This window comes from Stegodyphus dumicola, chromosome 10 (assembly GCF_044657685.1).
Source record: "Stegodyphus dumicola isolate Sdum_Otavi_A_Nest chromosome 10, ASM4465768v1".
Classification (NCBI taxonomy): domain Eukaryota; kingdom Metazoa; phylum Arthropoda; class Arachnida; order Araneae; family Eresidae; genus Stegodyphus; species Stegodyphus dumicola.
In genome coordinates this window covers 63,416,059-63,442,316 of record NC_140777.1, presented here as the reverse complement: position 1 = coordinate 63,442,316, position 26,258 = coordinate 63,416,059, and the positions used below count along the sequence as shown (strand labels likewise).

Sequence of the window (26,258 nt, the reverse complement as noted above, 5' to 3'; positions counted from 1 at the left end):
TAAATCATTTTAAATTGGAATGTAAATTGACTGCCAAGTGTTGTATCAACTGTAAAAAAATTAATGAGAAGTATGGTACCAAACATGCAGAAGATCATGATGTTTTTTCAAAAGATTGTCCGGTGCTTTTGGAAGAAATACGTTTTATTAGAGATCACTTGGATATGTAAAAATTATAAAATTGTGCTGGATTAGCACTTTGCTGGGACTGACAATTTTCCTTATTTTTATGTGTTTTTTATTTTAGAGATTCTATTTTGTATTTCACAAATTTTGCAAACTTCTATTCCTGATTTTTACAAGAAGATTTTTGTACTATATTGGATTTTTGGATCCTGATTGTCTCGCCCACCTCCCGCGTAAGGTAAGAGACTTTTGATATTATATTGACAAATTTTAAGTGATTTGATTTTACATACTATAGCTTTTTACAATAAAGAAGAGGCTGAGTGGTTTTAAAATTTTTTGAAATTTGTTTTGATTGTTGAGATTTTAACTGATATTTTACTGCTTTGTTTGGTTTTAAATATGAAGATTTTAAACTTAAATTTAAATCATTGTGCTGCTGCAGCAGTCCAGCTCTCAGCTATAAAATTTTGAGTGATACCCCAGATATTATTGCGCTGCAGGAACCATATTATATAGAAGTAAATGGAGGACTATAAACACAGATAACGGAAGAGCGGCCATTATTATTGTGAATGAAAATTTTGAGTTTTCCGTAGGGGTGGCCACCGATTGTATTGTGACAATTACTGTAGAAAGGGAAGGCTTTAAAATGAGTACCACCTCTGTTTATTTATGACCGGCGGAAGACCTGAATGAACACCTTGGTGAACTGGAAGAAGGTTTTAACGTATATGCAAAAGATTTTATTATAATTGGCGATTTTAACATTAAAAGTTTTAACTGGGGGGCTAAGATTTTGGATCAAAGGGGGATTTTAGTCAACGATTTTATTTTACAACATGATTTACAACTTTTTAATGATAGTGATTCTAAGACCTACCTTTTCCTTGCAGGTGGGTGTTGGATGGACTGATCTCGCACTTGGGTCATTGACACTAAAAATGAGGAGCACTGAAATGGAAATTCTAGATGCTGAACCACTGAGTGATCATAAATATGTTTTAATGAGAGTGACAGATTTCCAAATTGAAGATGATTACTCCTTTGCTTATAGTAGAAACTTAAGAAAAATCAAACATATGCTTCATAATATTGGTAAAAGCATTGAATACTATGAAGATAGAATAATTAAGTGCGAGACATCAATGGAAATTAATGAGTGTGTTTCTCGACTGGAAGAATTATTAATCGATAATATGGATAAGTACCTAAAAGTGAAATGTAAGAAAAAAACAAAGACAAATTACTAGTTGGTGGACTCAAGATTTGGACAAGCAAAGGAGGATTATACGTGCACTAAGGAAGAGTTCCCAGGTTAGCAAGATCGATGATAATTCAGAAGTCAAACAACAAAAATCAGCGTTATATTTACAAAATTTTCACAGGACTAGTTTCGATGGTTTTACCGAACCACCATCCTCAGCTGCAAAACCGCAAATGTATTTATTCGGCGTGTTATTGTGTCTTAATCGATGATAATGTTAGACTTAAGAGAAAAATTGAATACAAAAGAAATTTGGCTATTTACAAAAAGAAAATTAAAAAAAACTAAAAGAAACTATATAAATAGGATCTTTATACTAAATAAGGAGTATTATGATAATTATTATTGGACTGCAAAAGGAAGGTTAAGAAGTCAAATGATTTTGAAACAAGTCACGGGAAATAGGGGTCGCTTCCGTGGAGGAGATTTATAGGAAAATTGTGGAAGAAGTCGTATATGGAAAGCAGGATAGTGATTTAAGTATCGTAGGGGAGGTCAATATGGAAGATGATTACAGAATTGAAGATGCCTTTATCTATGAAGAAATTTCTTATACGATTAAGTGTTTAAGAATCCATTCTGCCTCCGGATTAGACAGGATCGGGGTTTGACTTATTAAGAAATTATTTGAGGAGTTTCCTTCATTTCATTTGATTTTATATAATAGATGTCTTTATTTGTGTATTTTTCCAGATGCTTGGAAAATTGGTCAAATGATACTCATTCCAAAAGGTATTGGAGGATATAGACCTATTTGCCTCTTAAAGACTTATGCAAAAATTTATGACAAACTAATTACAAACATAATTTAACACAAATTAAGAGAAATAAACTATATTAATGACAGGTAATATGGCTTTCAACGAGGCAAGTCTACGGATTTGTCCTCATATAATGTTTTACTTCATTTGAAAGATAAGAAGCAAAGACATCATGTTGCCCTGATCTCTTTCGATACCCGTGGAGCATTTGACTCAATTATTTGGCCGTCCATGCTATCTGAACTGAAGAAAATAGGGATCACAAAACAACTATTTGAAATTATTAAAGATTATCTATAAAATAGGAAGATTCTTTTCAAAAATAAAAATGATTCTGTCCATCTTGTTTACGATATTGAAAGAGGATGTCCTCAAGGCTCCTTGCAGCGCACCCTTGTTCTGGAGCCTCACTGTCAATAAAATTTTTATTAACATGACTGGTGTTGAATTATTCTGCTTTGCTGATGATATTTTGGCTATTGTCTATGATGACTCGTTAGAGAAACTCGAAAAAACTTTCAAGAGTTTAGAGGAAAATTTTATGAACTGGAGTAGAGAAGAAAATATAGAGTTTAACAATGAAAAAATAAATGTCATTTTCTTTCCTAGGGGTGGTAAGGCTACTAGAAAACCAAAGTTCAAATTTAATGGCATAAAGATTAATTTTAAAAGTCACTTTAAATATCTTGGAGAAATTGATGAAAAGCTAACTTGAACTATTGAAAATTTTAAGGCGATTCACAGAGATATAGAGAAAATTTTAAAATATTATAGAAGTGTACCTTTGATTCACAAACTTTAAAGTTAAAAAGCACCACCCTTAGAGATATTTATTTAAATGTTATTAGGCCAAAAATTTTATATGGTATTGGCATGTGGGGCTGCCAGGCAGGGGAATTAATTAGACTGAGAACTAAACTAGATTCATTGCAAAGGAGCTAGCTGCTTGCAATCACAAGAGCTTTCCATACTGTTTCTACAGAAGTTATTTGCTTACTAGCTGGCATTCCGCCACTCTCAATTTTTTATAACTTTTATTAGGAAAAATTTTAATCAGCTATGGTTTTAAAAAGATTTTAACATGTGAAAATGGTGATGTTTTAAATGGTAATGCCTTGACAGGAAAAGATTTTATTAATATACATCCAAAAGATTTCAAGGGTATACCATACGATAAAGATATGAATACTATACTGGCATGATTGACATATACACTGATGGCTCCGGACATGAAGGTGGAACTGGTTGTGCTTTTGTTATCTTTTATTACGGAATCAAAATCTATAATGGAAAAATATGATTAGAAGGAAATAAATCAGTGTATCAAACTGAAGCAGTTGCAATTAGAAAGGCACTGTGGTGGAGTTATAAAAACTTAAAACAGTACTTTACAATACATATTTATTCTGATGCTCTCTCGGCCCTACAAGGCTTGGCAAATCCGGAACCAAGCAATAGACTTCTTTTGGATATAAAAAACATTTATAACAAAATAAGAGAGAAAAATGGTATATATTTTCATTGAGTCAAGGCACATATTGGTGTTATCGGAAATGAGAGGGCGGAAATGCTATCTAAAGAGGCTGCCCTGGGAGAGGGTGATATTTATGATGCTCTTAATGATTCCAGAAGAATTACCTTGAGAAAAATGAAAGCAAGTATAATTCAGAAATGGGCTCGAGAATGGAATGGTTCAAATAAAAATAAGGGTTACTTGAGGATTTTGACCATAAAAAGAAAAATGGACCTCTTTAATAATATAGATACTATTCAAGTTATTATGGATCATGGTAGATTCCCGGCCTATTTAAAACGTTTTAATCTCCAGGGCAATGATCAATGCTTGGATTGTGAGAAGTACGGAAATGCAGCTCATTTTATGGAAGAATGTAAACTGACCGAGAGTGTGAGGATGAGATTTGGAAAAATAAATGAACAGAATATAATTGAAAAAAGAAAATTCTTGAATAGCTATGCAACAGAAATTATGAGGATTCTGAATGAAAACAAGACTATTATAGGAATAGAACATTAAATATCTTAGTTTTTCTTTTGTTTATGAGTTTATGTGTTGGATGAGTGAGTTATGTGTCGTCTTACTATTTTTTGTTTTCTAACCAATTATGCTTATGATTTTCTTTTTGTATTGTGTGAGTGTATTTTTAAAGATACGTAATCTGTGTTAATCTGTTTAATCTTTTAACTTTTTTTTTGTTTGTTTGTTTGTCTGCGTCGGGTGCGCTGCGTTAACCATGAGGCCGAGATTATTATCGGCCAGGAGGGTTGCAGCATAGTCGTAAACTAAACTAAACTAAACAGACAACATCATAATCAAAATAAAATCCACTGCAAATTAAAATTATGGGATTATATTAACAAAGCTTGGTGACTAATTTTCCTATTTTGACAATGGACTACAGTTGACACTATAATCCTAAATTACCACAATTGTTTACACTTTGTTTCTAGAAAATACAATAAGATTTATTTCTCCTTTCTGTGTCTTTTAACTGCTTTCAGATTAACTGCAATTCTGACTCAACATTCCTGGTAAATTAAGAGTTGACTGTATGAGCTTAGGTATTTTGCATGTTTTATTATTTACCTCTAACAAATTAAGCCTTGCTAAATACACAACTTATCATAAACATATGTATTAAAGAAAATATAATGTATATATATATATGAAAAAATAATGTATATATATGAACTATATTTATGAAAAAATCTCATGCATTAGACACATATCCTAAACCGGTTTAAAATTTATGAAAATACAGTAGCATGCTTATGTTATACTTCATCTAAACTGATGACACTTACCTGCTGATAATATATTTTTTTAGGTTGTCTACCTTTAACTGCTACAAGAAGTTCTTTTAGAGTTCCCTCATAAGTACACCTTAAGGGAGCACCAGGGCCATCTCTGTGGCTATAAAGTAAAAATAAACAATATCTAATGTGGACACCACAACTCGCTTGTATGGTCTATTAAATTAAATACATTTTTGTTACATTTCATTTAAACTTATTTCCTTGAATTTCATCAGAGAGATATTTTTCATTCAACCTAATTCAGTTCTCACTTCATGGTAAGGAAGCATAAAATCTAAAAAAAACTTCATTAAATATTGTAAAATATAGAAAAACATAGAACACTAAATACAGTTAAAAAGATAGATTTTTAAAATTAAATTTTCTATGCAAAAGCAAGCAATTTGGCTAGCAGTCCCACTTGAGCAAAATATACTCAAGTTAGGCACTAACTGACTTAATTCACTATTCTAGTTTCAAATGCAAAGAAATCGCTACCTCGATAGGGTTAGCACCACTTAAAACTTTTAAATTGTTGAACATTCTACAATTATTGCATGCAGATTAACTAAAGGCATAAAAACCTTAACCGGAACATAAGAACAATACAATTCAATCACTTTTAAAGGAAAAAATACACAATTAGCCAACATATAAGAATAAGAAATACTGAGTTCATTGAACTGGGTAACAGAGTGGGTATATACACTCTTGTCACAAAAAAAAAAATATGCACCCAGAAGAAAACGAACTACTGTCACGAAACTTAACATATATGTAGTGTATGAAGAGACAAAAAATTAATTACAAATTCAAAATGAAATATAATTTTATTAAGGAGTCATGGCATGAAAAAGGTTAAAAATCAGTAAGTAGTATAACCACCTCTGACGGTTATACAAGCCGAAACACGGCAGGGCATTAAATCAAGTAGTTCATTTATGAACCCTTGCAGAAGATCATGCCATAATCTTCGCAATTGGGCAGTTAATTCAACATTAATCTGGTATAACTGTAGTTGCCTTCCTAGCATGTCCCAAACATGCTCTATTAGTGAGAGGTCTGGTGACCTGGCAGGCCAAGGAAGTACATCTTATCCTTGAAGACACTGTTGGAAGAGTTGTGCAGTATGTAGACAAACATTGCCTTGCTGATAAATTGCATCTGGGCGCCTTTATAATATAGGCAGTACAGCTGGCATTAAAATGTCGTCCACATAACTGGAAGCTGTTAGTTTCTTGAAGATGATTAGAGGTGATGGTGTGTTCCAACAAATCATTTCCCACACTGTCACACATTGTGTAATCGCCGTATGCTGCTTGACAACAATTGCAGGATCAGACTGATGGCCTGGCCAATCTCCACATGTGTGCGCTGGTCATCAGCACTGAGACAATCACGATTCATCACTGAAGATAACACGCCTTTATTCGGTCACATTCCAGCTCGCCTGAGTTCGACAAAAATCCAATTGACACTGCCTATGTATGATGTATGGTCAGAGGTAGGCATCTTAATGGACAATCGGCAGCATATATTTGTTTTGGTCAGTCGTCTCCAAATGGTTTCTCTTGATACCCCCAGATTCCTGGAAGGTAGCCGCTCTTATGGTTGTGTGATCTTCGCACTCATTCGTATTCCTGGGACACCTTGACCTTCTGAAACAGTAGACGATTCCTTCTACAATCCATTGTCGCCAACACCGAGCCAACTACCATATCGCTCCATCTAAAGGAGGTGGAAGATACACCCTTTCTCAAAGTCTAACAACTGTTCATACTGCCGCTGGTTACATCTCAGAGGCATCTCTAGTTACAATACCATCCATCCAATTGATAGATTCGCTTGAATAGCCCTACAGCATGAACAATCATGCTTTTAAACTCTCCCAGCTGTGCATATCATATGCACATAACACGCTTACCCTTGTCTCATTGGCGTTGAAATTTAAATCATTTGCAAATCTCTTACCAGACTGCATTCCTGCCGAGTTTCATGATTGAGGCTTGAATCCTTCTGAGTGCACATATACATATTGTTACGAAATGCACAGGCACGGTGAGATAGCTTCCCCACAAAACAGATTTAGAGTTGCCATAAAATAGAATGAGAATGCAGTGTTGCTATATTTGGCAAGAAATCACCCATTTGGCGACAAAAGTGGCGATATGCCATGGACTGATGGAGAACCTTCTGGAACGAATTCTTACCAGTTTAGCCCAGAATGTTCTCGAACACAAGCCGACAGCTATATAAACCTGCTGTTCCGCAGTCAGTTTACCTCATCGAGAAGGCGTGTGTGCCTCGTCTAGAGTGCGAGTTAGTCGGTATTGAGTTGGTGTCTCGTCTATCGAGTCAATCCCTGCGGAGTAGATCGAATTGACAGCTGGGCAGCGAGTGTCGAGTGTGTCGTTGAGTTCACCGAAGGAGTCTCTTAGTGTATTGCGGTTAGTGCATCATCGAGAGAGCGTATTGAGCTCTGGCAACGACTGAACCGAAGAGTCGGGAGCCGTGGTGCATTGCAAGTTGTCACGTGGAGAGTCTCGAGAATACGTGGAGTTCCGAGAACGACCAAGCAGAGTCAGAAGTTGTACTCCAGTGCTTTGCAGTGACGCTGTCTCCACTGTGATAGCCTGATAACCTGAAGGCTGTGTTGATTGTTCCAGCGGGTGTACAGTAGACTTTGACGACTGTAAACGTGTTTTGGAACTGTCCTGATAATACTGGCTAATAAAGTGTGTTTGGATACTTCATCAAGTAGTGTCATCATTATTCACTCTAAACCCGTACGAACGTGAAAGAAGAAAGTAATGAAACAACTGGTGTCAGAAGAAAAACGTAACAATATATTTGTATAAATTTGCTGCACCTGACTGCAACCAAAAAGGGAGGTGCAGAACTGCATGTTAATGTTTCCCTTCATAATTCTCAGTACAAACAGGGAATTCATTGTTCAGGGATCCCGTGGTCAGAAGGCTAAGTATGCTTGGCTATAATGTGTGTATTGACAGTTTTGGGATGTTAATTTTGAAACATATTGTAAACTAAATTTTTGTAACTTTTTTTACTTCCTTGTCCGAAATAAAGGAAGTAATGTAATCTTGAAAAATTTTGGGTATTATATTTCCACGAAAATATCTATTCTGACTGCTCACAAATCTATTTGAACCATGTTTTTCCGTGACATCTGTACATGCGGACACAATAAAGGACTCTTTTTCTAAAATGTTGACATCTTACAAAATGTCAGCATTCTAAGACTACTTGTTCTTGAGTTATGCAAGATCTATGCATATAGATGTCGTGAAAGAATCCTTTCTGAATCCATTTTGGAAAAAAGCAGCCTTTATTCTGTCCGCACATACAGATGTCGAGTAAAAACATGGTTCAAATAAATTCGTGAGCAGTCCGAATGGATATTTTTGTTGAAACATGATACCCAAAATTTGTCATGATTCCAATATTTCCTTTACTCTGGAGAAGGAAGTAAAAACGTTTACAAAAATTTAATTTCTAACATGTTGAAAACATTCAAAAACTGTCAATACACACATTAAAGCCAAGCACAGTTAAGCAAGCATAGCATAACGCAGGATCCCTGAGCAGCAAGTAGCCTGTTCATACTGAGTATAACGAGGGGAACATTGTTATCATTTCCATATTAAAATTTTATGGTACGAGGTGTATTCGGAAACTAAGTACCGTTTTGAAAAAAAAAAAAAAAAATAGTAAAACAATTTTTTTGATTCCAATTTCATTTTTACATGAAAATACATGTCTTAAACTATTTTTCAACATAGTTTCCACCAATGATCAAACACTTGTCATAGCGGGTGACCAGTTTTTGTATACCATCATCAAAGAAACTTCCCGCAAGTTTCGATAACCACGACTCCACAGCATTTTTCATGTCATCGTCAGATCCAGAGCGCTTGCCACCAAGCTCGCATTTCATGTGCAGGAACAAGTGATAGTCGGATGGCGCCAAGTCCGGGCTGTATGGCGGGTGATCGAACTGATCCCAATGAAACTGTCGAATTAACGATTGAGTGACACCAGCAGTATGGGGCCGAGCTTTGTCATGGAGCAACACAATTCCTTTACTGAGCATTCCTCTTTGTTTGTTTTGAATGGCACGCCTTAGTTTTGTTAAAGTCTCACAATATCGTGCCGCATTAATGGTTTCACGTCTGGGAAGAAATTCAGTAAGCAAAACGCCTTTCCTATCCCAGAAGACAGTGCACATGATTTTTTGTGATGACATTGTCACTTTGAACTTTTGTTTTTTCGGAGAACGAGTGTGTTTCCACTCCATCGATTGTTGTTTCGATTCTGGTGTGAAATGACACACCCAAGTTTAATCACCTGTCACAATTTGGTTTAAAAAGTTTTCTCCCTCATCACTGTACCGCGTGAGAAATGTCAGGGCACTACCAAGTTGCTTTGTTTTGTGAACATCAGTGAGCATTTTTGGAACCCATCGGGAACACAGTTTGCGATAATTCAAGCGGTCAGACACAATTTCGAACAAAACAGTACGTGAAATTTGTGGAAATGCCTCTGAAAGAGTTGTCATAGTGAAGCTGCTGTTCTCATGAATTGCTCCATCAACTTTCCTTACCAAATCATCGGTGACAACAGAAGGCCGATCACTCCGAGCCTCGTCGTGGACATTTGTTCGACCTGCATTAAACATTCTTACCCACTTTCTCACCATTCCATCACTTATTCACCGTAAACTTCTGTCACTTGACGATAAATTTCGACCGGTTTAACATTCCTCGCGTTCAAAAATTTAATCACGGCACGAATCTCACAGTCAGCGGGAGAACTAATTGTCTTAAACATTTTGAATGTGCACAGCAAACTGAAAACACAACATAGAGCAACCAAAATGGCGACAATTGAAAGTCAGTGAACAAGAAAGACTAGTGCACATGCGCGGGACGCCTACCACAGCGCTGCGACGGCGCTAGAATGAAACGGTACTTAATTTCCGAATACGCTACGTATATTAATGCTGCAACTGCTATTTTTCTTTCAATTTATTAGTCCATTTCCAGTTAATGATTTCATATGAATAAAATTCTCTGATTTTACTAATTCTGTACCCGCAGCCAAAGGATTAACACATTTTGGGATGGCCATCTATACACACAATTTAAATAAATCACTTGGTAGCTAAGATTCTAAATGATACATTCATCTAATTATTCTGCAATGACATACACAGTTAATTTTTTATTTCAGTCTACTGCTAATGATTTTAAGGGGTGAGTATCAAACAATTTACATATGAACCCTTTATAGATGATAAAAATGCTACTAGTTATAAGGATAGAGACTGTTGCAAATGATTTTACTTTACAGGACAGCAGAATTCTCTCATTAAGCCTAATTTAAAGAAAAGGGTAAAAATTACAATTTTTAAAATTATTTTTGTACTTTTGTTTCATTATCCTACTTATGTCAGCATGAATTTTACCTTACTCATACTTTAAGAATTTAGAAAATTAATACTGCTCATAAGAACTGAAATATATTTAATATGCAGCTGCATATGATGCATTGAGGAAACAGATAATTTATTATGGGAAACTAGCTTTCATGTATACATGTCTTAACTACTTAAACTGTTTCTCAATTATTAAGCTATCATCATTTACTTTCTTATTTCAGTCAGAGATTTATTCCATTAAACTTCACTACCAAGTGTACTTTCATTATTGTCCATTTGTTACAATAAAAAGATTCTTGCAACAACTGAGGCAAAATTTTATAACTCTTTACTTCATTACCTATTTCTATACTTAACATTTTTCTCCATAGATGAAAAACATTCTCCTGAAAATAACAGGGGGGACATAATATATTAAAAAACTTAGAAGTAATATCTACCCTAGATGGAACATTTACTGTCTGTCTATGAGCAGAACAGCTCTTGCCACAGTGTCTGGCGGAGCGCGGTCGCTATAGCAACAGGACTAGTATATTTCAAATGGGGAGAACTAAGGGTTGCTAATTCATCTTTAAATACGCCAAGATGGCAAACTGAAAAGTAAATCTTCAAGACACCCTTACAGAAAACGAGTCAAGGCTTGTTTCTACAGCAACAGACAGCTGCAGACTAACTGGCGAGAGCTTTTCTTATGACAGACAGTACAAGAACGCTTAGAAAGAAAAGCCAAACTTTTGTTTCCTGCAGAAATAAATGTTTTTACATTCTAAAGAAAAGAGGATAAAAAGAAAAGCGACCATATCAACTGCAACGGGCAAGAAATGCCAATTATCAGTGCCATTCTAATGTTCTGAATAAACAGATTTTCAACAACCATTTTCTAATACTTCTAATTCAACTTCTTTTGCTTGCCCCATTTACACATTACCTATTTTCTTGAATGAATTCCTGACTGCAACATGATACATGGCACAATTGTCTGCAAACAGTTAAAGAAATTCATAACAACAGCGTTAAAATAAATGGCCCATTATTTACAAAGCATATGATTCTATGATCAACAGCATCCATCCCTTAACAGTCCTTTGAAATTTTTTCATTACTTATTATAGTCATAATAACTAACATAAATTTTATGACACTTCAATTAAATTCAGTATTGAGATAGTATGTGATCTACCACATTTAATTAGTTACTTCTTAGATGGCACCATTAAAAATGTTATTTTAAAATATTAAAATAAATACAAATAATTAAGAATATATAAATAGCTTCAAAATCCCCTAGCACAATTCAACTGTTTTAAATATTCATCAGGGCTAACAAAGTTCTTTATTGCATACTACATCTAGACCAATTTTTCTTTAGAAAAAACATACACCTAATTTTGAAATGAAGATATAAAACTTTTCTTCAGTTCACTAACACCAAATTCTGAGATATCAGGATGCACCAAACGTGTTCTTAAAATTGGAAAACAATGGGAAACCTATCAACATTTCGATTATACTTATGATAGTTATGTTAAATAATTTATGTATAACTTTCATCATGATGAATCTGAAAAGGCACAGGAAATTTGTTGCACATAGCTAACTGTTCACTAATATGATTTAATTTATTACTTACATCTTTTGATATATTTTCATATGTTCATTAATTTTTTTGTTATACTGTAAATTTCTTTTTATTAAATTCATGAAGTTAAATTAAAATTTGGTCATTTTAACGTTGTTGGGATTTGACTATGTATTCTAAGTTATCTATTTCAATAAAACACTGCATTCAATATTTATTTACTACAGCATATACAAGCCACAGTAAATTAGATTACAGACAGTGAAATAATGCTTACTTACTTTTGAGCTTTAAAAAACTGCAGCCTGTATGGATCTGCATTTAACCTCAAAGCAACAGCATGAGCCATCTGTAATTGAAATTTGATATATCTGTTACATTTTTGCATATAAAAGCAAATACATATATTCTGTATATCTGTATTATAATTTTACATAAAGCAATAACATGTATGGCGATTCTGAATCAGATGCTTTTATAGTGGTAGTGTATAATAAAGAAGTAATTTTCAGAGTATAAAATCGATAATCGAAGACGCAATAAACGTAGGCCAACACATAACAATCATAAAGAATTACAATGAAATGTTTACAAACTGGAGCAGCATCATTCAAAATATGATTGTTGCATGACACTATACAATCAAAAGCAGCTCAGGGAAATGTAAAAGATTCTAATTATTGTGAATATTCCAAGACTTCTTTATTATTATTAACTGCAAGTTCAGCATTGACCTCCTAGGGGTCTATGAAATTTTAAACGGGATGAATGATTATCAAAGAGATGACAGCTGAATACGCGCTAGCAGCTGATTGGCATAACCAAGATTCCAATGATTACAAAAAATTTATTAATAAAACTGATCATTTATTGTTTATGGACATGAAATTATATCATGTAATAAGGAAAATATTCTAAAATAAATGTCAACAGAAAAATGCACTAAAATTATTTGATATATTTTTTTAAATCAATATTTTTTTTAATAGGAACATTTTATGCAATATAAAAAAGTAAAATGCAAGAACACAAGAAAACACAATTAAAAAATATAAAGAATGCAAAACAGAGAAAACAAAAAACAAGTTGAATGTTTTTAAATGAGATGATTTAAAAATTAAATTAAGCAATTTTATACCTAATACATACTTATAAAGCGATTTCATCAATACATCAAATGTAACCAATCAGACTAATTAAAATCGAATTTTTGGGCAATTAGAATATGATTTTGTTTATGATATTTGTAAAATTAACTTCTGCTTATATCTTAAACTTAATTATTATCTTGAAGTTATTTATGTGCAATTATTTATATTATGATTATGCTGCATACTGTATAGAAAAATGTAAGGGGGCACAGAAAATCATTTCTTTAAAGGGGTTAATGGCCAAAAAAAAAAAAAAAAAAGGTTGGGAATCGCTGTTCTAAATCCTCATTAAATGGCTGGCAGACTTAATCACAGTCATTTAGAGTGTGCCTCAATATGAGAAAAGATCAGAGAAGGCTATGCATTCATAGAAAGCAATCATGTTCTTTTTAAAGAAAAAAATCACCAACAATTTTTGATTTACCAAGGGATAAAGAAAATTTTCTATCTATATTTATCTTTGAAAGAAGCTATTTTACCTCACATTCAAGCATGGACATGCAATATCAAAAATACAAGTAGAAGAAAAGCACATTGAGGAAACATGACAGCCGAAAACAGTATATTTATTTGTTTTCTTAACTTTTTTTAAATTAAAACTTACCAATAATCTTGGTACCATTTTAAATAATGAGGCTGTAATAATAAAAAAAGCAATTTTCCTGCAGGGATACATGGAATTTTTCTTATTCCAAACAAAAGCTCCATAACTTTTTAAATTCTACAACACTAAATTTAACAACTGTTTCGAATAAAACAAAATACACCCAAACACATATAACTATCAACTTTGAAAACTGGCAGTTGTGGAAGGTTTTCATGCTGTGCGGAAATTTTTGCTTAATGCATGATTCAGGTTAATAAACTATTTATAATATGAAGCTGATGTAAAACATTATCATTTCGTCAGATATTCTGAACTTTGTGATCTTTGGCTAAGGTCACTTTAACTGAGAAAATCTTGAGCAGGAAAAGAAAGATTTCATTAATCTAAGATCTTTTAAATATGATGAAAATAAAGTTGACAATTAATATATGAACTACGGTGTGAATAAACTTAGTAATATATGATAAACTTACATAAAACAAAATTAATTATTAATGGAGTAACAATGATTGAATCTTCAAAGAAAGTTCAAGAAATGTCATCAGCAGATTAAGACAATAAATAATAAACACTTCAATCAAAAAATTTAGTGAGAAAAATTTATGCTAAAAACCACTATGGGTGGGGAAATGGTATTTGCATTATTTAATTTTCATTAATTTAATACATTTGATTTACTGCAACGAAACATTTCCTCCAGTAAAGACTAAAAAAATTAAAACTGTGTAATGTGATCAAAAACCGGGTTTGTTACTAAAAAAAGACATGGCAGCTATAGTATACACAGCTTCCCAAGAATTCACCAGATTATATGTTTATTGCCAAAAAATAGCAAGATCTGGCCCTGAAAAAATTCCCTATGCCAAACTAAGGTTGCTTTTTTGCCGAATTTTAAATTTTACATTTGCATGTCTATTTTGAACATGGAATACCTTCCATATATTAAGAGTTACATCAGTTAAATGATTTCTAGAAACTTCATGAGAAGTACATAAATGAACATTGTGGTTGATAAACTTCTACTTTTTCCTAATTAAAATGAGTACTTATTTATATGTTTTTTATTATACTTACACTGTAATGTATAATTTTTTATTATACTAATACTGTAATGTAAAGTAAATTTCATTGTTGTAATGTTTAAGAACTATTTTTCTTATTGTTATTTTTAGTGTTTGGTTAATGTTATGAAAATAGTCACGGACATACATGATTGCCATTAAGTGGCACCTGCTACATACGTATACAGTGGTGGCCAAAATTGTAGACACTTTTGGAAATTTTTATGTTTTTGAACTTTGTATGCTTAAAGAGAATTTATTGCTGAATTTAATACAAAAAACAAAATTCAATTATTTGCAATATAAAAAAAAGTTAAACAATAATAGGTATCAATATACATTAGATAGTGATGATTGCAGTGAGTTATCAGTACTTAGTAGGGTACCCTTTATTTTTGATTACAGCTTCACATCGACGTTTCATTGAGCTGACAAGAGTTTTAAGCTCTTCTTTCGTTATTACATGATGCCAGGAAACAATTATAGCCTTAATTAGTTCCCTTTTATTTGATGGGTGCCTCATTCGGACAAGAGTTTTCAAACGGTGCCACAAATTTTCGATAGGATTGAGGTCAGGACTGTTTCCTGGCCATGACAACAATTTAATGCTCTTTGTACGAAACCACTCTTTCGATATTTGGGCCGTGTGGCAAGGAGAAAAATCCTGCTGAAAAATAAACGAAGCATTGTTGGGAAAGAGATCTTTCATGGAAGGTAGAAGTTTTGGTTCTAGAATAGTGTCAATGTATTTTCTGGCATTCAGTGTCCCATCGATACATGAAGGCGACCAATATCATCTGCTGACATGCATGACCAAATTATAACACTAACCCACTAACTGGGTTCTTCACAGATGCTTGAATGCAGTCAGGATGTAGCTCTTCTCCTATTCTACGTCTTACATATTTTCGCCCATCACTACCAAATAATGATATCTTAGTTTCATCACTCCATATAACTTGTGACCACTGATCATCTGTCCAAGTAATGTGTCCCTTTGCCCATTGAAGTCTTTTTTTTTTTTTTTTCCTGAAAATTAAGATAAGGCTTTTTTCATGGAATTCTACCTCTCAGTCTAACATCTGTTAATCTTCTCCTGATTGTTCTTTAACTGACAGAAACACCAGCATCATTCAGATCACTTCTGATGGCCGCTGATGACATTTTTCTATCATGGAGACATAGTCTTTTTATTCTTCTGTCATCAATAGATGTAGTGCACCTTTTTCGGCCTTTTCCTTCTTTGTTTTTTATTGAACTTGTCTCCTGATATCGTAAACAAAACTTTCGGACTCCAGATGTAGTCACTGAACCACCCACCTGTCTTGCAATTTCAGCATAGGAAAGACCACTTTCTCGTAACACAATAATATTACATCTCTTTCTAGGTATTCAATCTACTCTTTTATTTGATGTCATTGCTTCTTGACTAAATATTAAAAATTTTTACAAAAATTCCTACTTGTAATTGCAGTGTATAAGAAACAGGTCCTCCTCCTACAGAACAAAGCAAAATAATGAATTGTTTCAAGTGTAAACATGATGTCAGCTTCTACTGGCAGTTACTAACATTTGATTGGTTCTCAGAACAAGAACAGTGAATGACCAGTAAAGCTAGACATTACAAACCACTTCATAATTGTGTTTATTTATATTAAAGTACATATAACTTTTTTTGTATTGCAAATAATTGTGTTTTGTATTGAATTCAGTAATAAATTCTCTTTAAAATGATGTATACAAGTTTGTATTTTGCGAAACGTAATATTTTCTATAAGCATACAAAGTTCAAAACCATAAAAATTTCCAAAAGTGTCCACAATTTTAGCCACCACAGTATATGTAGGTTGTCTGAAAATTTTCCAACCTAACAAAGAAAAAAGATATTTTTTCTCCAAAATTACCTTTAATAGTCGATATAGTCACCTGTAAGTCTATACATTTCTTTCAGTGGTGCTCCCATCAGTCAAGTTCGTTACAGACTGAATGCACAAATCCGATAAAAAGTTAATAAAATGTATTATCACAGGAATAAATAACAAAATGAAGGATTTTTCCTCAAAGACATTTGTATAATATCACACAATATAATCAGCAGCTATATTTTAAACTACTAAAACGTTAAATAGAACACAATCCAAAGCGCAAAGAAAGCTAATCCAATCAATATTTTACAGCAACTAAGTAAACGACAACAGCTCAATAAAACACGGTTCGTACACATTCCTGCAGATGGAAATTAGGTCCTTTTAAGGATTTTTAAGGACCATTAATGAAAATTAAAAACCTATCAACAAATGGGAACTGAATAAATTCAAATAAAGATATTAGCTATGCCTAAACTTCACTTTTGTGATACTATCCTAAGAATAACATAGATCCTCAAGCAGAAAGCATTATTATTAAAAATAATTTAATAAACATAATTATAACACAAATTTGAGAATAAAATCAACTTTATAAAATTTATCAGGTTGCATTAAATATTTTACCCTTATAATAGTTGGATGTAGTTGAAAGAAGGTTACTACATTTTATTTACATTTTACTAACAGCTTTATGTTGATTGTTTTTTCATGTCCCATTTTGTCACCTACTTGCTCAGTTTAAAGGTTTAATAAACAGCAGGTAGCTTTTACATCAAACGGCACAGGTTAAACTGAGAAGTAAAATCATAATCAGCATGAAGACTGGCTGCTGCCACCGCTGCTGCTTGCCTAGAGAGATCAGAACAAACCTGAAGGCCTGATGTAGGCACGGTTGACAAGATTTGAAAGTTAGTTGTGCTCTGTCTGTCTGACGCAGTTAATGTCATAACTTCATGCAGAATTCCTGGTGTTGTAACCCAGTTAATATATTTTAAGGTTCCAATAAGCCACTAAAGCATCAGAGGTGATAAGTAGTTTTGTATTATTTTAAGTCTCACTAGATACAAAGAATTAAGTTTTACGTTTTTGTGCTTTATCTTTTGATCATGGTAAAGATTAATGAAAGGCAATAAGTCCCTTTAATATTCACAGATAACTTTTAAGGGTGACCAGTTAGTTACAAATAATTAAATTAGGTAGTAACCCTTAGTCATAGATTTACATGGCCACTATTAAATTTATTTTTAAAAAAATATTTGTTAAAAGAGCAGATTAAAATCACTATCTATTAACATGTCACAGTTTAAAATACATGTAATTTATGACATTGATTCTTGAACGATATTTGTGCAACTTTTTTATATGAAGCCGTTCCAGACATTCTGGGTAATTTATATCAATTTCCTTCTCTTTAAGCATCTTTTCTAACAATTAGAAATTTGTTTCAATATGCAAACCAGTATTTCCACTAGTTTCTGGGGTTTTTATCTCCTAACTTGTCAATCTCTTGACTATGTAACTATGAGGTTTTACCTGATCTCATAAAAGTTTAATAGTCCGAAACCCCTGACAGACTGAAGCAAATTATTGCTATGTCTAAAAGTAACTACAAAGTCGGATAAAGATTTAAATAAACCTCTTACTTAAAAAGACTTAGACCTTAACATGTTCTTATACTAACAAAATCAGCTACTGCTTATGGTGATTAAATTAAACAGGAACAGTCAAATTCAAACTAAAAATGAAGACTAGTAGTCAAAGACCGGTCGTGGACACTTAGCCGACGGGACACTTAACTGACACCAGTTAGCCGACATGGACACTTCGCCGACACGACATTTAGCTGACACGGACAGTTAGCCGACAGGACACTTAGCTATGGAACAGTTAACTGTCAAAGCATTTAGTCAACAGGACTAAGCCGATAGTGACGTTTAGTTGACGCGTACCCAATAATCATTTAAATTTACAATCAATTACAAAATTTTTCGACTTCTCCATAAGTTCAATACTTAAGTTATTTTTTCACCTATCAGTAAAATTCAGTTTTTGATTCTTGAATATCTCATATGTGCTTTTAATTATTGTGTTAATTTAGCATTGTTTGATATGTATCGTGCTGTTTGGTGTATATTGGCTAAATTGAAAAAGCGCTGAAATTTCTCGTCAAGGAATATGAATTAAATTTGCCTTCAAATACCTTCAAAATAAAAAAAATTCTTACAACTAACATTTGCTAAAACTTTTTATGTGTATGTTGTCACCAATAAAGTCGTAAAATGGCAAGATTTGCGCCAAAAATTACACATCGTGACTTGCAAAACATAGTACATAATATTATTTATTCACATGACTCATCTAGTTAAATCTATAGCATCACATTATGGTGACTTTTCAAGATCTGGCATGCTTTGCTTCGCCCTATTTTGTTTGTGGCCGCCTCCTTCTGCAGCTTTAGTTATGAATAAAACAAAACCTTAAAGAATATTTTACTTCTAAATTCAACATTAAGCACTAGTTTAGGGCTATAAACATTAACCTAAGTATTTAAGCGAGAAGCGTGGTCAATAAAATGTTAGAGAATTTTTATCTCAAGAATGGTGGCATGAACTGCAAATTATAGAGGTCACAAATAATTTATACCTTTGCTGGTCTTATAAATTCACTTTTCTAAATTGTTTTTAATAACAAAATAAAATATATTTGCTAAACTAACAATAACCGCCATGTTTCTATAAAAAAGTATAATTCAAGAATAACAATAATTTTTATTGCATTATTCAGATTTTTTATGACAAGGAAATAAATTTCATTAGTGGGAGGAGGCAAACGATTTTTTAAGGGAAGGAATGTAACACGACGTGATGAGCAAAATAGTAATGTAATGTAAAGATGTTAGAAATTTGAAAGCATTTGGAAGAGCGAGATTGGAAAATTAATATCATTAAGTAAACAAGAAAAATGATTTATGATGTGAAAGTTGATTAAATGAAGCTTTATGGATAATTTTTGAAGATCCCATATTAAAATGTAATTAAGTGACTGCCGTACTTAGCTAAAAAAAAATTCTTTCTCCTTTCGAAATTTAATTCATATTCCTTGACGAGAAATTTCAGCGTTTTTTCAATTTAGCCAATATACACCAAACAGCAAACATATCAAACAATGCTAAATTAACATAATAATTAAAAGCACGTATGAGATCTTCAAGAATCTAAAACTGAATTTTACTGATAAGTGAAAAAAATAACTTAAATATTGAACTTATGGAGAAGTCGAGAAATTTTGTAATTGATTGTAAATTTAAATGATTATTGGGTACGCGTCAGCTAAACGTCACTGTCGGCTTAGTGTCCTGTTGACTAAATGTCTTGACAGTTAACTGTCCCGTAGCTAAATGCCCTGACGACGAATTCTGTGTGTCGGCTAAATGTCCTGTCGGCTAAATGTCCTGTCAGCTAACTGTCCGTGTCAGCTAAATGTCCTGTCGGCTAAGTGTCCTTGTCGGCTATATGTCCTGTTGGCTTAGTGTCTTGTCGGCTAAGTGTTTTCTCAGCTAAATGTCCGTGTCGGCTAAATGCCCTGTCGGCTAAGTGCCCATGTCGGCTAACTGGTGTCCGTTAAGTGTCCCGTCGGCTAAGTGTCACGGACCCGTCAAAGACTACACAATTTAATTTTAATCTAAGCTGGCTCAGTAACACGTCATAATGCATTACAAATTAAATATCGGCAGAGATAATGCGAAGATGAATAATTACAAATTACCAGAGCTGGTTGGAACTAATGCAGCGTGCAAATGGAAGCCAGAAACAAATTCTGTCTTACAACCCCAAAACCTTAGTTAAACCTATCTACGTGATTTTCTTTCTAGTGAGGAAACTAAAATTATAGCAAAGGCTGAAATTATAAACAACTGCTTAATTTACATAATAATAATTCTTTGAAGAATAACTTTATTTCTCTTTATATATTCAGTTTCTTTCTTTAATATGCTTTTTCATTTTAGAATTTTGGGATTTAGTTAGATTTCTGTTATTCTAAACAACTGTATGCATTTAGATTTTATACAAAAAGATGCTAATTTTATTTCTTTTGTAATATGAACATTCAGAATAAATATGAAATGATATATGGTAAGGGACAGTTGCAGAACCGGTGTAGTAGAAATATTAGAATTTAGTAACACACTGAGCAACAAAAATCTAGAAATGGCAAAATTTTAGAATTTAGGAAGGCAGCTGAATTTGAGATCTACAGACATTGCATCAAGTGGGAAAATGCGTAGTGTGTATAATGCACAGTGCCATAGCTAGGGTTTTCAGCATCCGAGGACAATTGAAACTGGTGTTAACAGGTAATGGATGTCACTAGACACAAGCTTACATTATTTAAAAGTTAAACTTTTTTTTAAGTTTTAAGTTAAACAATAAATCTAGATTAATTTTTTACTTACTTTATGTGTTGCTTCGTTTAATCATTTTGAAACACACATTTATTAATAATGAGAAACACTTATGCAAGAATACGTTCAATCGCTTTGCAAACTGTAATAAATGTGACGGGCAATGAGAAAAAGACGTGAATTGCGATGCCTAACAAATACAAGAAACGCTATTGCTCCGACTGGGATTCATTGATGTACACTGCGCAAAAAAAAGGGGGGGACAGTTCCCTATCTTGCGGTCTACTAGGCCGATTGACGAAATTCAACTTGCGTTTTTCATGTCTCGAAAGCACAACTAAGGATATGCATTAGATTTATATATAGCATTGTACTAATATAAGTATTTTGACACAAAATCGGACTTTTTCTGAAATAACATAACAATTTTTTTCCTTATTTTCTGACTCTACAACTCAAATTATATCAACAGGGTTCGTACACATTTCTGCACACGGAAATTAAGTACTGTTAAGGACAATTAATTAAAACAATTAAGGACCTATGAGCGAATGGGAACTGAATCAATTCAATTAAAAATATTATCTATGCCTGAATTTCACTTTTGTAATACCATCCTAAAAATAAAATAGATCTCTAAGTAGTATGCATTATTACTAAACATGAATTAATTAACATAATTATTAACAAGTTTGTGAATAAAATAAACTTTATGAAATTTATCAAATAGCATTAAATATTTTACACTTATAATAGTTGGACATATTAGAAAGAAGGTAAGTGACATTTATGTTTTACTAACAGCTTTATGTTGATTTTTTTTTATGTCTCATTTTGTCAGATACTTGGTCAGTCTAGAGGTTTAGTAAATAGCAGGTAGATTTTATGTCAAACGGTATAGGTTAAAATAAGTAAGATCATAATCAGCATGATTCATAACAAAAGACTGAATGTTGTCACCGCTACTGCTTGTCTAGAGAGAGACCTGCTGATTAGAACAAACCTCAAAGGCCTCATGTAGGCACGGTTGGCAAGTGTTGAAAGTTAGTCAGGCTCTGTTTGATGCAGTTAGTTTCATAGCTTCGTGTAGAGTTTCAGGGGTTCTTAATATACTTTAAGGTTCCAATAAGCCATTAAAACCCCAGAGGTGATAAGTTGTTTTATATTGTTTAAGTCTCACTAGATGCAAAGAATAAGTTTTACTTGAATTCTTACATTTTTGCATATTACCTTGTGACCACAGTGAGTATTAATGAAAGGCAATAACTCGCTTTATTATGTAGAGATAATTTTTAAGGGTAAGCAATTAGTTATAAATAATTAAATTAGGTAGTTTAATAACCTTAGTCATTATGGAGTTACATGGCCACTATTAAATTTTATTTTTAACAATATTTGTTAAAAAAAAAGCTTTATTAAAATTAAAATCTAATAAAATTTCACAGTTTAAAATAAATGTAATTTATGACATTGATTTTTAAACCATATCAGGATAATTACACATTAAAAGCTACAAAACATTCACGTTTTGTTACAACACCCAACAAAATATTTATCCATCATTTTAATTTGAAGCTTTTTCAGACATTTTGGCAAGTTTATATCGATTTCCTTCTCTTTAAGCATCTTTTCTAACAATTAGAGATTTATTTTAATATGCAAAACCACTGCTCTCGCTAGTTTCTTCGTGCTTTATCTCCTAACTTGTCAACCTCTCCACAATGTACCTATGAGGGTTTACTCGATCTGGTAAAAGTTAAATAGACGAAAACCCCCGAAAGTCGTGAAGCATATTATCGCTATGTCTGAAAGTAACTACAATATCAGACAAAGGTTTAAATAAGCCTCTTATTTAAAAAGAACTTAAAACATAAATGTATGCATAAATGATGTGCTAACAAAATCAATTACAGCTCACAGTGATGTAATTAAACACAAATTCAAACTAAAAATGTGGACTAGTTGTCAAAGATTATATAATTTAATTTTAATTTAATCTGGCTCAGTAACTCTATCCTATGAAGAAATAGAAATGGGAAATTATAGTAAAGACTGAAATCATAAACAACTGAGTAATTAACATAATAACAACTACACATATCTTTGAAGAATAATTTTCTTTGTGCATTCAGTTTCTTTCTTCAACACATTTCATTTTCATTTTAAAAGTTTTGGATTTAATTAAGGATTTCTGTTATTCTAAAAAACACTAAATGCATTTAGAATGTACAGAAAAAGAGGCTAATTTTATTTCTTTAGTAATATGAACATTCAGAAAAAATATGAAATATATATGGTAAAGATCAGTTACAGAGCTGATGTGGCAGAATTTTTAGAATTTAATGACACATCAAACAACAAAAACTAGAAATGACAAAACTTTTAGAATTTAGACAGGCACTGGAAGCAGAATTTAGGATCCACAGAGACTACATCAGGTGGGAAACTGCCTAGTGTCAGCCATGTGTATTGATGAATGATGATGCATTAAAACATATTAGATGAATCTTTTAAATTGTAAGTTTTTAATTTCTTTATTAATAAAAAAATCCATTTCTATAATGCCTGCCCATGTGATAAGATAAGAAGCATTTTTGATATTTTCCATGCTTGTGTCTAGTGAAATGTAGAGAAAATAAAGGGAAGATTCATCTTAAGATTCTAGTATCAGAAATGAAACATTCAAATATTATGTTTTCATTGTTCTTTAAGACGTTCTCCAAAAAGTAAGAAATCCATTGCAGACTTTCTATAAAATGCATCCATCATGAATTAATACCATGGAGACATTTTTCGTTTTGTCACACAGTTCTTGAATTTTCTAGAATCGTGGCTCTATAAATCCTGCCTTCAAATCCTTCTAAACTATCCAAGCAGCAATGTCTAAAATCCTAAAGAAAAATTATCTCTACCAATTCTGTAACAGTAAAAAGCCAGAAATATTTTGAAAAAAAAAGGAGGAGGGAAAAAGTGCAAAATTTATTTTATAGAGAAAACTGATGCATACTCTGAGAATTTTGAATATTCTGAGATAATTATATGGGGAAAAACTCTTACTATGAAAAAATTAAAAAGAAGACATTTTTAATTAATTACATAGCTAATTTTGCTTTTGCTGAGAGCTGTTTCGTAAACTGTGCCTCATAGCATTATACCTTGTTTATTTTTCAGATTCAAAATTTTGTATAAGTTGCCAAAATGAAATTTTATAATGTGACAGCAAAAAATAAAAGTCTTTATTTTAATGTTATTTTTTAAATATAATTTCAAAATGTTACCATTATTTTAATGAAATTTATCAATGTTACGATGTTTAAAAAAAATCGAAAAATTCTCAGATCTCAGAATTAAAAATTTTCTATAGAAACTGATCTTAAAATCGCCAAAATGTTGATATGTAGCGAAATTTAGAACCGTTTAATAAAAGAATCGACATCCTCAAAAGCGAAAAGTTGTTTAAGAGCTCTTTATTAGAAAAAATAAATTTCGAAATACTTCTTGCTTAGAAACTCAAGTATCTCATCATTTATATTAGAAATAGAAACACATTATAATCCATGAACCCATTCAAAAGATAACCATATACGACAGTGAATCACCAAAAAATATTCCTCCAAAATAATAATTCACACTCAAAATGGCAGTCGTAAAAAGAGACAGAAATTTCAGATGATTAAAATTAAGGACCTTCTGCTGATTTTAGCCAAAATTAAGGACTTTTAAGGACCAAAAATTGATTCCAAAAAATGTAAGGACTTTTAAGGACTCTTAAGGATCGTACGAACCCTGTATCAAACTGCGAAGTTTTGTAAAAATCACTCCAGTAGCTTTGAAAAAATTAGCTTTCAAAATTTTAGCTCCTCAGCGTTAATTGAGTTTGGTACATATTTAATAATATCTCTTTTTTTTTTATTAAACTTATTTGACTCTTCCTTTCACATTTCAAAATTTTTTAAATTCCAAACCAAATTCGCCCATTTTTTGTGAGTTATTTTAAAAATTTGTATTTTTAAATAACTTTTATATATTTTTGAAAAAATTTTGAATTTTAACCTATAAAATTTTTGCCATCATATCAAAGTAGATGCATTTCCAAGCATGCCTGCAAAAAAATTATAAATTTTTATTCAAAATTTCCAAAGATATACGTAAATTTATTTTTCGGCGCGTTTTGAAATTTGGCGTATTTATTAGAAGCCATAATAATGAAAATGTGGTTTAGGCACTTTGTTAAAATTATTTGCAAGTAGGAATGATTTGACTCTTTTTTTTTTTTTTTCACATGCATAATGGAAGGGAAAGAAAAATAGGCTGCAGTATACAGTACAAAGACCATAATCTGGACGTCCATTATCTGGAATGATCTATAATCCGGAACTCAAAGCCACAAACTTAAGCATGCGCATTTGATGCGTGCATCCACTATGCATGCGCATAAAGCCAGTAAAGCGTTTACACATGCGTGCTTCCGATAGTGAAGAAAGTGACAGAGAGGTTATTGAAAACGAAAAAATTTCAATTGACAAGTTAGTATTCTCAACACAGCAATTACAGGATTTGAATAGTGGAACTTTGTAACTGAACAAGAAATTATATCTCTTTAATAGAAGAAAGAATTAAAGAGAAAGTATTAGCACAAAAAACGAAGCAACTTAAACAACTTACATTGAGAGAAATGTTTAATAAAGTAAATAAATATTACTTTTTCTTTTTTTTCTTTTTTCTTTCTTTTTTTTTTTTTTTTTTTTTTTTTTTTTTTTGTAAATTTTGATAACCTTTAGATCATAATTGCTCTTTATTTCATAAATTACGGTTTCATATTTTTAATTGTATAATTTCTGCATGCCATCTTACCAGACTTAAATTGATGACCTATAATCTGGAAAAACTCCTAATTCGGAATCACCGAAGTCCAACGAGTCCGGATTACGGACTTTGTACTGTATTAAGAAATTCAGCAAGTGAATTAGTCCTGGTGCAAATTAAAAAAATTGCGGTTTGAATTTCTCCATAAATTTCAAACCAAACTTTACAAAATTTTTAAATTAGGCATAATTTAAGTCATAGAATCGAAATATGGAAAAAAATTGGCATGTCATTTCAGAAAAAGTCCGATTTTGTGTCAAAATACCTATGTTAGAATAGCTTTGTAAAGTGAATTAAT

General features: G+C 32.2%; 1 protein-coding gene across 4 annotated transcripts in view; it reads right to left on the bottom strand.

The window, feature by feature from the left end:
• Positions 1 to 26,258, bottom strand: part of LOC118189049 (ubiquitin C-terminal hydrolase 7-like) — a 166,462-nt gene that overhangs the window by 47,235 nt on the left and 92,969 nt on the right. For all 4 annotated transcript variants that reach the window (XM_085824998.1, XM_085824999.1, XM_085824996.1 and 1 more), the window contains exons 25-26: positions 12,287 to 12,354; positions 4,978 to 5,086 (exon numbers count right to left, since the gene is read on the bottom strand). In XM_085824998.1, the coding sequence (XP_085681124.1) occupies positions 4,978 to 5,086; positions 12,287 to 12,354 (177 nt within the window). The remainder of the gene's footprint in view (positions 1 to 4,977; positions 5,087 to 12,286; positions 12,355 to 26,258) is intronic.